Source organism: Ornithorhynchus anatinus, chromosome 1, assembly GCF_004115215.2.
Source record: "Ornithorhynchus anatinus isolate Pmale09 chromosome 1, mOrnAna1.pri.v4, whole genome shotgun sequence".
Taxonomy (NCBI): Eukaryota; Metazoa; Chordata; class Mammalia; order Monotremata; family Ornithorhynchidae; genus Ornithorhynchus; species Ornithorhynchus anatinus.
In genome coordinates, this window is record NC_041728.1 from 101,603,911 (window position 1) to 101,615,161 (window position 11,251).

Consider the following 11,251-nt stretch of genomic DNA (forward strand, 5'->3'; position numbering starts at 1 on the left):
TCATAAAGCTTGACAACAACAACTTAATCAAACTTAAGTATTAATAATTCTAGATCACCGTGACCTATGCCGAGAAATGTTGAAGTTTGGTCAAGTCTCTTTGGTCATGTTATGTCGCTCGTACTAAGATTGTTTTATCTCAAGTCCCTTAAGAATTGAGGTTTGGGCAATGATAGTGTGAATCTGTGGAGGTGATGTGTAGTCTTTCCTCTCTTCATCCGTGCTCTGCGTTACATTGGCGGCTGGATCTGCTGAGCACCTTCCGCTAAGCAATCAGCAGTGGGGAAATGGTAACTTTTCTCATCTTTGAGAAGCAATGAAAAAAAGAAAGAAACAAGGCAGCTGTTCCTGGGAAAATAACACATTTTATCCATGTCATATTATCTTTGTCTTGTCAATGTGACCAAGTGGGAGAGGCCCGAGGAATGGGTTTGCAAAGAAATAATAATAGTAATGTTGGTATTTAAGCGCTTACTGTGTGCAGAGCACTGTTCTAAGCGCTGGGGTAGATACAGGGTCATCAGTTTGTCCCACGTGAACCTCACAGTTAATCCCCATTTTACAGATGAGGTAACTGAGGCACAGAGAAGTTAAATGACTCACAGCTGACAAGTGGCAGAGCCGGGATACGAACCCATGACCTCTGACTCCCAAGCCACTGAGCCAGGCTGTCCATTCTATTTCCATTTCCATTTCTCTATACACAGATATCGGGGCAGTGGTGTCTTCCCTGAGACGGCTGGGCCTGGGGATGTGGACGGCTGCTCCTCACAAGGCCGATGAAATGATTACCCCGCATTCCGAGAAATGCGACTGTCTCCAGTCGCAAAGCTTCCCTGCCCTATTCCCAAATGTTTTTCCTTTTGAATTTTCCTTCTGCAGCCTTCCTGCCCCCTTCAGGTTCCCTTTGTATATTGCCTGAGAGTTGGAATCTTTCACAAGGGATCTTTCACCTGACAAAGGCTCAAGAAACACAGTCAGGGAAAGAGACTGTTTGATTTAAAAGCGAAAATAGACAAAGTGGATGCTATCCGCTCTTTCTCGTCAATTTTTGTCTTTTTGTCTGAACGTTTTAATACTACTACTAATTATAATATTTATTAAGCCCTTCCTATGTGCCAAGCACTGTTGTAAGCACTGAGGTAGATACTAGGTGATCAGGTTGTCCCACGTGGGGCTCAGTCTTAATCCCCGCTTTACAAATGAGGTAACTGAGGCACAGAGAAGTGAAGTGACTTGCCCAAGGTCACACAGCAGACAAGTGGTGGAGTCAGGATTAGAACCCACGACCTCTGACTCCCAAGCCCACGGTCTTGCCACTAGGTCATGCTGCTCCTCCGATTTATTTATTTTTATTTTTAATTTTTATGGAATTTATGAAGTGCTTACTATGTGCCAAGCACTGTCCTCATTTAATATTATTATTAATAATAATAACAATAATAATGGTATTTGTTAAGCACTTACTATGTGCCAGGCACTGTTCTAAGCTCTGGGGTAGATACAAGATAATCGGGTTGGACATAGTTTCTGTACCATGTGGGGCTCACAGTCTTAATCCCCATTTTACAGATGAGGGAACTGAGGCACAGAGAAGTGAAGCGACTTGCCCAAGGTCACACAACAGACAAGTGGCAGAGCCAGGATTAGAACCCATGACCTTCTGACTCCCAGGCCCGTGTTCTATCCACTAGGCCATGCAGCTTCCCTAGGCCGTGCTGCTTCCAATAGTGCTTCAGGTGTGTGTGTTCATGTGTGTGTTTGTAAAGATACCCACAAAATATGTGTGGATGTTATATATCAAATGAGAAACTCAACCCGAAAAAGGGAATAAAATTGTTCTGAGCCAAAGCAGGTGTTTTTTGAGACAATATGGCTTACCACTTGGAAACTTGGAATGCTGAATTTTAATGGCCTTCACTGGCTTTGGGAAGAGTGCACAGGGGGTGGTCTACCAACTATGTTAAACTGTCTCAAATGTTTAGGACAGTGCTCCTCACACAGTAAGCAGTCAATAAATAGCACAGATGGATTGTAAAATGGGAACTCCACCGAGGTACAAACTTTCCGCAGTAATCAAGAGGCTTTTGGGTCGTGTCTAAAGCTCTGGCTAATTGCAGGAAGAAATTGTTTTCATTGGATGCATGTTTTGTCACAATTCCCGTAAGCAGCATCCAGGAACAAATAACCATTTCCCCCCCCATTTCCTCTCGTGTTTATGTAGGAAGCCGCACTATGTAGACAACTTCCCATGGAGTCGGAGACCATGGCCCCGGTTCAAGCTGCCGTGAACACCCCCGCCATGACCCAAGACATGAGATCGATTACAAATAGCGGCTCGGATCCTTTTCTCAATGGGTAAGGAGGCACGATTCGCTCCCACGCTGCTCCTAGCCGTGTAGCTGGGGGTGAGCACCGCCGTGGGCTTGGGGAACAGGGGAGAGATTCCCACAGTTGCCTGGGAAACTGACTGCATTCCAGGCCGAGTCACAACGTGGGCACGGCTCTGAGACTCCAGCCTCATCCAGTCAGGGATGATGAGTTTCATCCTAAATAGGAGGGGGATGGTCTGATGATGCTGTTTTCGGTAGTTGAGGGGTAAGAAGCTGACGACACGTTCCCTAGTTATATTTTGAGCAAAATCCACCCATCATCATCCGTCATCAGTGGTATTTATTGAGTGCGTACTGTGCGCAGAACACTGTACTAAGCACTTGGGAGAGTCCAATACAACATCCAGTCCTCCCAGAAATACCAGACTTTCATCCTAGCCAGGCCCCATGTTAAGAAAAACCAACACTAGTCCTGGCCCATTCCAGCGTTCAAAGGGCTCCTCTGATCCCGTGGAAAACAGTATTCGAATAGACTCATGTTGTCAGCTGAAGCTTCCCCAGTTCCCTAACAAAGTTTCATCCAAAACGTATAATAAAAACTCACATGATAGAAGAAGCTAGCCTCGTTGATGATTGAAATCACAGGAAAGAGGGACGAGGTGAAAGAGGAGTAAAAGTAACCTATTTAAAGACCTCTTTGTCAATGCCACAAAGGATTGAATGTGAGCAGCAAAACCTGGATAGAAGCAAGGTGGGTGAGGATAGGGTATTTATTGTTCTCACTTAAAAAATATGTGAAAATAAAGAAGAGATTAAGGTACCGTGTTTTATAGCAGCTTGATAGAGACTGTTAAAATTTTATGTGCTTATCACTTATTGGGTTTGATTCTCCCACATCTTCAAAGATGTGAGCACGGTTTTGGGACAGAGGAGTTGTGCATATCCACAAATCTAAGTTCCATGAACTCAAACTAAAGAATTTATTGTTTATAAACTAATAGTTTATCACTTATTGCTGTATTGTACTTTCCCAAGCTCTTAGTTCAGTGCTTTGCACACAGGAAGCACTCAATAAATATGATTGAATGAATGAATAGGGGAATACTAGGTCCATCATTTCCTACTGGTTATTCCCAAACGGGGGCGGGAGAGGAGGGAGGGAAGGGGAAGAGGGGAGTGTTGCTATGGTCTTCCCCGGGGAGACCCTGGGAGAGTCAGAATGTCAGATAGGCCCGGGGACCCGCCCTAGAACTCCATTCTTTTAGCATTTGGACCATCGCGCTCTGGCCGGAAGTTCCATCGAGAGGGGTCATCCAGAACTGTAGCATCCTCACCACGGTTTCTCCATGTTTGAATTTGTAGCGGGCCGTACCATTCCAGAGAGCAGAGCACAGACAGTGGACTAGGGTTAGGATGCTACAGCATACCGACAACTCCTGAAGATTTCCTCAGCAACGTAGATGAGATGGACACAGGTAGGCACAAGGGATACCAGTATTTTGCCTAAAAGCTGTTCTGACAACATGTCCGATTGCAAAGGCTGTTTAAGCCTTTGAGTTTGTGAACCAAGAATTTACGGGGGACAAGGGGGTAGGGTTGGGGAGGGCATTGGAGGGCATGCCATGTTGGCAGGAAACTCAGTGACTTTGGGTGCAAGCAATGCCCCTTGAAAAGCATCAGCAATAAGTGATAATCCAATAAAACAAACATGCAGATGTTTTGATGTTCTCATGATTTCAGAACTTTAAAATGTTTGTGAACGAGTTTGCTCACATTACCAGGATGTAAAGGTAGAGATAGTTTTATTTGCCTCTTTCATCTCTCTCCCTCTCTTTCTTTTTATCTCTCTCTCCTCCATATTTCAAAAGCATAAGCAATTCTATTTCTGGGGCAGGACATTGGCTCCAATAACAGAGGCAGGTAGCCTAGAGGAACCATCCATCCTCACAGTTAGCAATCTCACCACCCATCCTTCCTTCCAGTAACCCGATATGAACCTCTCACCATTAATTTCTCCCCAACCCTTTTTGAACCCACTGTTTATCTTCAACCTGCCCTCCTTGTTGTGCTAGTAATTCCCAAATATTTATTACGTCCTTCCAGACCAATTTGATCAACTGGTGGTAAACCAGTCACCAGGTCTGGATGGCATCAACAGAGTTCTGAAGGAACTAGAAGAGAAAGTATAGAGCCCCTGGCCTGAGTCTGGAACTTCTCTCTCGACCAATGGCCCCCCGTAGTTGGGAATTCCTACGAGATGAAGCTTCCCTCCCCAGCCTCTGACTTTTATCCCTTATTCCCTTGGATCCTTTTTTGTGGTATTTGTTAATAATAATAATAATAATGATAATCACAGTATTTGTTAAGTGCTTACTAGCTGCCAAGTATTGTTCTAAGCACTGGGGTTGTTACAATATCATCGGGTTGGACACAGTCCCTGTGCCACATGAGGCTCACAGACTTAATCCCCAATTTACAGATGAGGGAACTGAGCCTTAGAGAAGCTACGTGTCTTGCCCAAGGTTCCCCAGCAGACAAATGGCTTTCTAAGTGCCAGGCACTCTACTAAGTGCTTGGGGTAGATACAAGCTAGTCAGGTTGGATGTGGTCCATGTTCCACATGGGGCTCACAGTCTTAATCCCCATTTTACAGCTGAAGGAACTGAGGCACAGAGAAGTTAAGTGACTTGTCCAAGATCACACAGAAAATAAGTGGCCTCCTTTGTGCCAGTCTGGGGTATGTAAAAGCTAGTCAGGTTGGAATCAGACCATGTCCCACATGGGGCTCACAGTCTTAATCTCCATTTTACAGAAGAGAAGATGTCTCAGTAAATGCCACATTTTTCCAGTTGTCCTAAATAGCTAACACTGCAATTGGGATTTTTGCTAAATCTATCTAAAAATTTTATTTTCCAATGCATGGCACAAAGAAAATGCTAAACAAGTGTTATGATTATCATTTTATTATTATTTTGCTAATAGTGGCATTTAATATGCAGATATTATTTGCCAAGCACTGAACTTAGCACTGGGATAGATACAAGAAAATTAGATTTGACAGAGTCACTATCCCACAGGGAGCTCACAGTCTAGGGGGAGGGAGAAGAGATACTGAATCTCTATTTTACAGATGAGGAAACAGGCATGGAGAATTGAGCGACTTGCCCAAAGGTGACATAGCAGATAAGTGGTGGAGCAGGGTGTAGAACCCAGTTCCTCTGCTGTCCGGTCCTTTGCTATTTTCCTAAAACCTCACTTGGCCTACATTTCTCCACTCCTTAAAAATCTCCATTGGCTACATAGTTAATCCCCCAACCAAGCAAAATCTCCTTATCACCGCCATCAAAACCTTCCACCAGCTTTACATCAATCAATCAGTGGTACTTACTGAGCGCATACTGTATTGGCTTTCTTCACCTCCTCCTTCCCTCATCCAACTTTGCATTCTTTCCAAAAACATCCAACAGAAACCTCACTCTCAAGTCTCCTATCTCTGGTTCCTTGCTCACCTCCCCCCATCCCCACAGCTCGCTCCATCTACGAGACCCTCTAAAAACCCCCACTCCACCAGGAAGCCCTCCTCAATTAATTCACAGCACTCTAAGATCTGTCAACCTAACACTTTGGAAATTTATTCCAGTCTTCGATATTTGTGTACATTCTCTACGTGTATTTAAATACATATTCAGTGATTCATTCGGCTATTTCATCTAGAGTATAAGCTCATTGTGGGCAGGGAACATCTCTACCAACTCTCTTATACTTTCCGTTCTCAAGCGCTCTGCTCACAATAATCACTCAGTAAGTACCTCTGATTGGTTGGACATATTCATACCACATCCTATTGTTTTCCTGTTCTTCCTGATGCTAACCTGCTGCGGAAACTATTTTTGTCTGTTTGTCCTCTTAGATTGTAAGCTCCTTAAGGGCAGGGAACATATGAACTTGCTGCTATTCTCTCCCAAGTGACTTTCACCCAGTAGGTGCCCAGTAGGTAGCACTGATTGATTGTTCAGTTGAATGATCCATAGTCCAAGACTAGTTTTAGAGCCCTGAGCCATGTGCCATCGTGACGTAAGGGCCTGTGGCCCAGCCCTAGCCAACGAGTCTTCCTCTAACCCAAACTTAAAGCAATCTGGTGTAGAAGGGTCATCCCGTTAATTACCCAGCAGCCTTTTCAGCAACATCCATATTCTCCAGGACAAGTGGTGGCCATCATTTTGAATTCATTCATTCGATCGTATTTATTGAGCACTTACTACTACTATTACTACTACTACTAATAATAATAATTATGGTATTTGTAAAGCGACTACTATGTGCCAAGCACTGTTTTAATTGCTGGGTTAGGTACAAGATAATCAGGTTGTCCCACGTGGGATTCACAGTCTTAATTCCCATTTTGCAGATGAGGTAACTGAGTCACAGAGAAGTTAAGTGGCTTGCCCAAGGTCACACCCAGCGGAGAAGTGGCAGAGCCGAGTTGCAAGCTCACGTCCTCTGACTCCCAAGCCAGTGTCCTTTCCACTAACCCATGCTGCTTCTCATACTGTGTGCAAAGCATTATACTGTGTACTTGGGACAGTACAATATAACAATAAACAGACACATTCCCTTCCCACGATGAGCCTCCAGTCTAGAGGGGGAAACAGACATTAATACAAATAAATTACAGATATGTGCATAAGTGCTGTGGGGCTGGGAGGAGGGATGAATAAAGGGAGCAAGTCAGGACGACACAGAAGGGAGAGGGAAAGGAAAGAGGGGCTGTCATATAGGAGATGTGCCTTCAATAAGGCTTTGAACCGGGGGAGAGTAATTTTCTGTCAGATTTGAGGAGGGAGGGCGTTCCAGGCCGGAGGCAGATCATGGGCAGGGAGGTCTAAAGGATGGTGACACTGCCCTGCCCGTAGACATCTTTAGTGCCAGGTTGGCGTACTCTGAAACTCCTGCCGGCAAGAGTCACGGTCTCATTGGTGACGCGATGGTCAAATTTGCTCCATTTCCCACTCAGGAGCACAATGGCTCCCTGTTGCCAGGTCAGGGAAGATTCAGTTGGTGCCCAAACTGTGGTTTGCGAACATGGAAACGGTGGAACTTACCGGGCCTTTCCTGATCGGGGTCTCGCTTTCTGTTTCAGGAGAAAACGTGGGGCAGACCCCTATGAACCTTAATCCCCAACAGAGCCGCTTCCCCGACTTCCTCGACTGCCTGCCGGGAACGAACGTCGACCTCGGGACTTTGGAGTCGGATGACCTGATCCCGATCTTCAACGACGTGGAGTCTGTCCTGAACAAAAGCGAGCCCTTCCTGACCTGGCTGTAACCTGCTCCCCAGACCCCCGTTCAGCCCGGAAACCCAACAGTTCCCGCTCCTCCCGCAAAGAGAGGCAGATCATCCCAAAGTCCTCTGTTAGCCAGTGAGCTGCCTTGATGACTTTTGCTCTGTCACCTCCATGGGGTCAATTTAATCATTGCCTGGATTTGATTGACAGTAACTTAAGTATAAAATATATGACTATAAATGTATATGTTCCTTTTATTTTTAGCCACATCTGCAGCTCTACGTCCCATATTTCTGGGAGGGATCATAAAGTACTCCAACTCTCCCACCCCCATCTCTCCTCTCTCCCTTCTTCCTTCCCTCCCTGATCTCTCTTTGTCTCTCTCTCTCTCTCTCTCTCTCTCTCTCTCTCTCTCTCTCTCTGTCATCCATGATTAAAGTCATGGGTCTTAGTTTAAATTACAAACTCCAATGCCCCAGAAAAGCAGGCCATATACAAGCTAGCAACTTGGTCCAGGATACCTGTACCAAGTTAGACCAAAATGCAGTTCAGTAACTATATTTATGACAATAGTACCAAATGCTTTTTTTTAAAAATCTATTTAACTTGAGCTTTAAAAATCATTGTATTGTTAGTGAAATTGTGCTGTATGGAATACAGAGTAGTTTTGAATCCATGCTAGCTGTTATAATTATTATTCTATTTGCTGAGGCACAAGCAGTACTATTGTAGTTATCTTTCAGTATATTACTGTATAGCTTCCAGATAATAAGTACTTCCAATTTGAAAGTAGCGGGATGTTTAGTAACAGTTTTACACAACAAATACTGTAAAAATAGACCAGATTGGTACTACTTAAAACACACACACACACAATGTGATAAAAAACATGAAATGTTTTTTTTTTAAATGCAACTAAGATTTTGATGTCTATTTTATTAAGCACTATAATTTTTTTAAACTAAATACATGAACCAGAATGTTTTCGATAAATCACGGGCAACTGAATCTTTCGACTTTTTGAAACTCTACCCGAAATCAGGACAGAGTAGTGTAGCTCAGCTCACGGCTTGACAGTCCGATACGCAGTCGCTTCCTTTCGTTTTTGTTTCATTGTTTTTAAGAGCCTCGCAGGTCTCGTTTTCAGCAATGGGGTGTTTAAACCGACAGGATCATCGAGACCGTAGGCGTGAAGCCGATGACTGGGCGGCCCTGAGGCAGACCCCCGCTTGGCCTGGTGACGGCCGGTTTGCTCAGTAGCGTCGACCCCCGTTTGCCAAACTGGCGAACGCGGGTCCTCGCCAAAGTCGGTGCAGATGGCGTGACGCATATGTACTCGATACCTCTCCTATAACCAAGAAAAACTTCTTTATCACTTGTTTAGGACTGAGAGAGCATCAAGGTCCTCTTGCAGTCAGTCAGTCCTGTGAAATGCCAATGAAGTCCTGAAACGTGTAGAATTTTCAACTGACGTCATTTACAGCTCGGAGCGTAAGCTTCGATAATGGAACTCACGCATCGCTTTGCCGAGAGGCCTTATTAATTAATCCAAGTCTCTGCGTAGGAACCTATTGATTCCCAGCAGCGAGAGACTGACCGCGTACTACAAAGTCGACTTGTTGGTGGGAAGGTCGGGGCTCTGTCTGATGTCTCGGGCTCCAGAGGCAGTGCCCGTCATCTTTTATCGCATTGGAAGGAGGCAAGTGCAAGGGGTCAGAGTTCAGGTGTGAGGGCGGAGATTGGAAAGGGGAATTTGGAGAGGTGGCTATTGCTAGGCAAGTTGGAGTGCCCCAGAGATGCGGTCGGAGGCCGGTGCCCGGGGCGCAAGGAGAAGGACTCACCAAAGTTTCACCGATCGGTTCTTGACCACAACCTCTAAACCCAAAGGCTCTCTCTCGTGTAAGAAAAAATGACTTTGGTGCACTTTATATTGGGGCTGGCTTCTGCCCCTTCTATGCCAATTTTAGGCACAGAGGGGAGAACGACGAACCGACCGTTGTTCTGAAACGATGAAGTGATTTTTCTCAAGAAATAATGGTTTCTCTTCTCTCTCGTGCTCTCTCCCAGGGAGCCGGGGAGTCAGGGAGGGATGCGTGGAAGTACTTGGGTCATCAGAAAACTAGTGGGTGTGTTTTTTCTTTCTTAGACCTTTGTGAGAAATAATTACCAAAAGAGGGGAACAGTCTTTCTGAACAAACAAGGGACCTAGCCAGTCTGAGCAGTGTTACTGTATTTTTATGGATTTACTGTTGTGTGTTTGTTTTTCTTAAGAATTTGTTTTCAGGTTATCAACCTAAATGCGATACAGCTAGGCCTCGCCGGTTCTGCTCCCCGGGTCCGCAACGGTTGGGGTACTGGGGATGACAGAATCCCGTTTCAGATGTGAGGCGTCTAGAATGTTGTAGGTGGCATTACGAAGTATTAGGTGAAACTTATAGTGAATTTAGTTGGAGCATTTCTAAGTAAGAAAACTAGAGTTTTTTTTTTTCTAGAATACATTGTGGATCTAAACTGCATGTTTACCACTTAAAGTGAAGCCGGGAATAGTTTTGTTCTAAAGGTAGAGAAGGTATTGTCAACGAATGCTAAAGCTAGAGACTCTAAAGAGATGACAGCGTGTTTCAGGTTGTGTCACTGTTGCCAAAACCCAGCCACTTGGAATGGCTATTATAGATTGTGGGACAGGGTGTTAGATGGACATTTTAAGGCCATAAGTCCGTGAGGGCAAGGATGAGAACAGGTGTCCACACCACTGTCTTTGATGTAGGGTAGGGCAAATGCTTCTTGGAGCGAAACAGGAGAGGGAACTCATTCCCGAAGCCCTCCTTTCCAAAAGCTGCCAACTTGAAAGATCTTGGGGGTGGAGTAACAGTTGCGCAAAACCTGCATATTGATAATTCCGTTGGTGTTAAGTCACGCTGGGGCAGTGTTTCCTTGGGAAATTTAAGGATGTGCATACACCTCTTCATTGGTCAGATTGTAAATGTGCCGTTGTATGGAGGGTGACGGGGAGCGAGAGCTGTTGGAGGTTCAGCTAGTACTGGGGTAACACCGTGAGAATGACACTTTTGGGGGTCAAAACGAATGCTCTTTATTTTTAAGTGTACATTCATTTTAAATGGGAAAATGGGTGATCACCAGACCTTTTCCTAACACATTACAACCATATATGTGCTAGTACTTTAACTTTTTTTATTTACTTCTCCGTTTTGTTATGTTACATGACATATGTGTGAGTGTTTTTAATTTAGAATTTGATGCATATGGACAGTATGCATTAAAATCAATCAGATCAAACTAGCATACGTAGAGTTTGTACTGGTTTTTATTTCTCTGATCTTGTACAAGAAAAATAAATATAATTGAATTTCAGCTTTTTTGTCTTCATTTGTTCCCATATTCGATTCTGTTCCTTGCTCTGGAACTGTTTAACTGTAATTGACCACCCCTCCTGTCAGAAAACTAGAGAAAACTACAAACGAACATTTCGTTGGTTGAAATACCTGGGGTTCCACAGCATAAACCTTGGTTTTATAACTTAGGCTTTTCAAATCACGTGTCTTGGTCTCTTCAAAGCAGACACACACAGAAGCACCCAGAATCCCCAAGGAGAAACATCAACCCGTTCTGTAAC

The 11,251-nt window shown here is 44.5% G+C and overlaps 1 protein-coding gene across 1 annotated transcript in view; it reads left to right on the forward strand.

The window, feature by feature from the left end:
- The window catches only part of WWTR1 (WW domain containing transcription regulator 1), a 168,950-nt gene extending 157,961 nt beyond the window's left edge, over positions 1–10,989 (forward strand). The window contains exons 5-7 of the mRNA XM_029061833.1: positions 2,225–2,358; positions 3,696–3,808; positions 7,474–10,989. Coding sequence (XP_028917666.1) covers positions 2,225–2,358; positions 3,696–3,808; positions 7,474–7,658 — 432 coding nt within the window. The 3' untranslated portion in view covers positions 7,659–10,989. The remainder of the gene's footprint in view (positions 1–2,224; positions 2,359–3,695; positions 3,809–7,473) is intronic.
- The last annotated feature ends 262 nt before the right edge of the window (positions 10,990–11,251 follow it).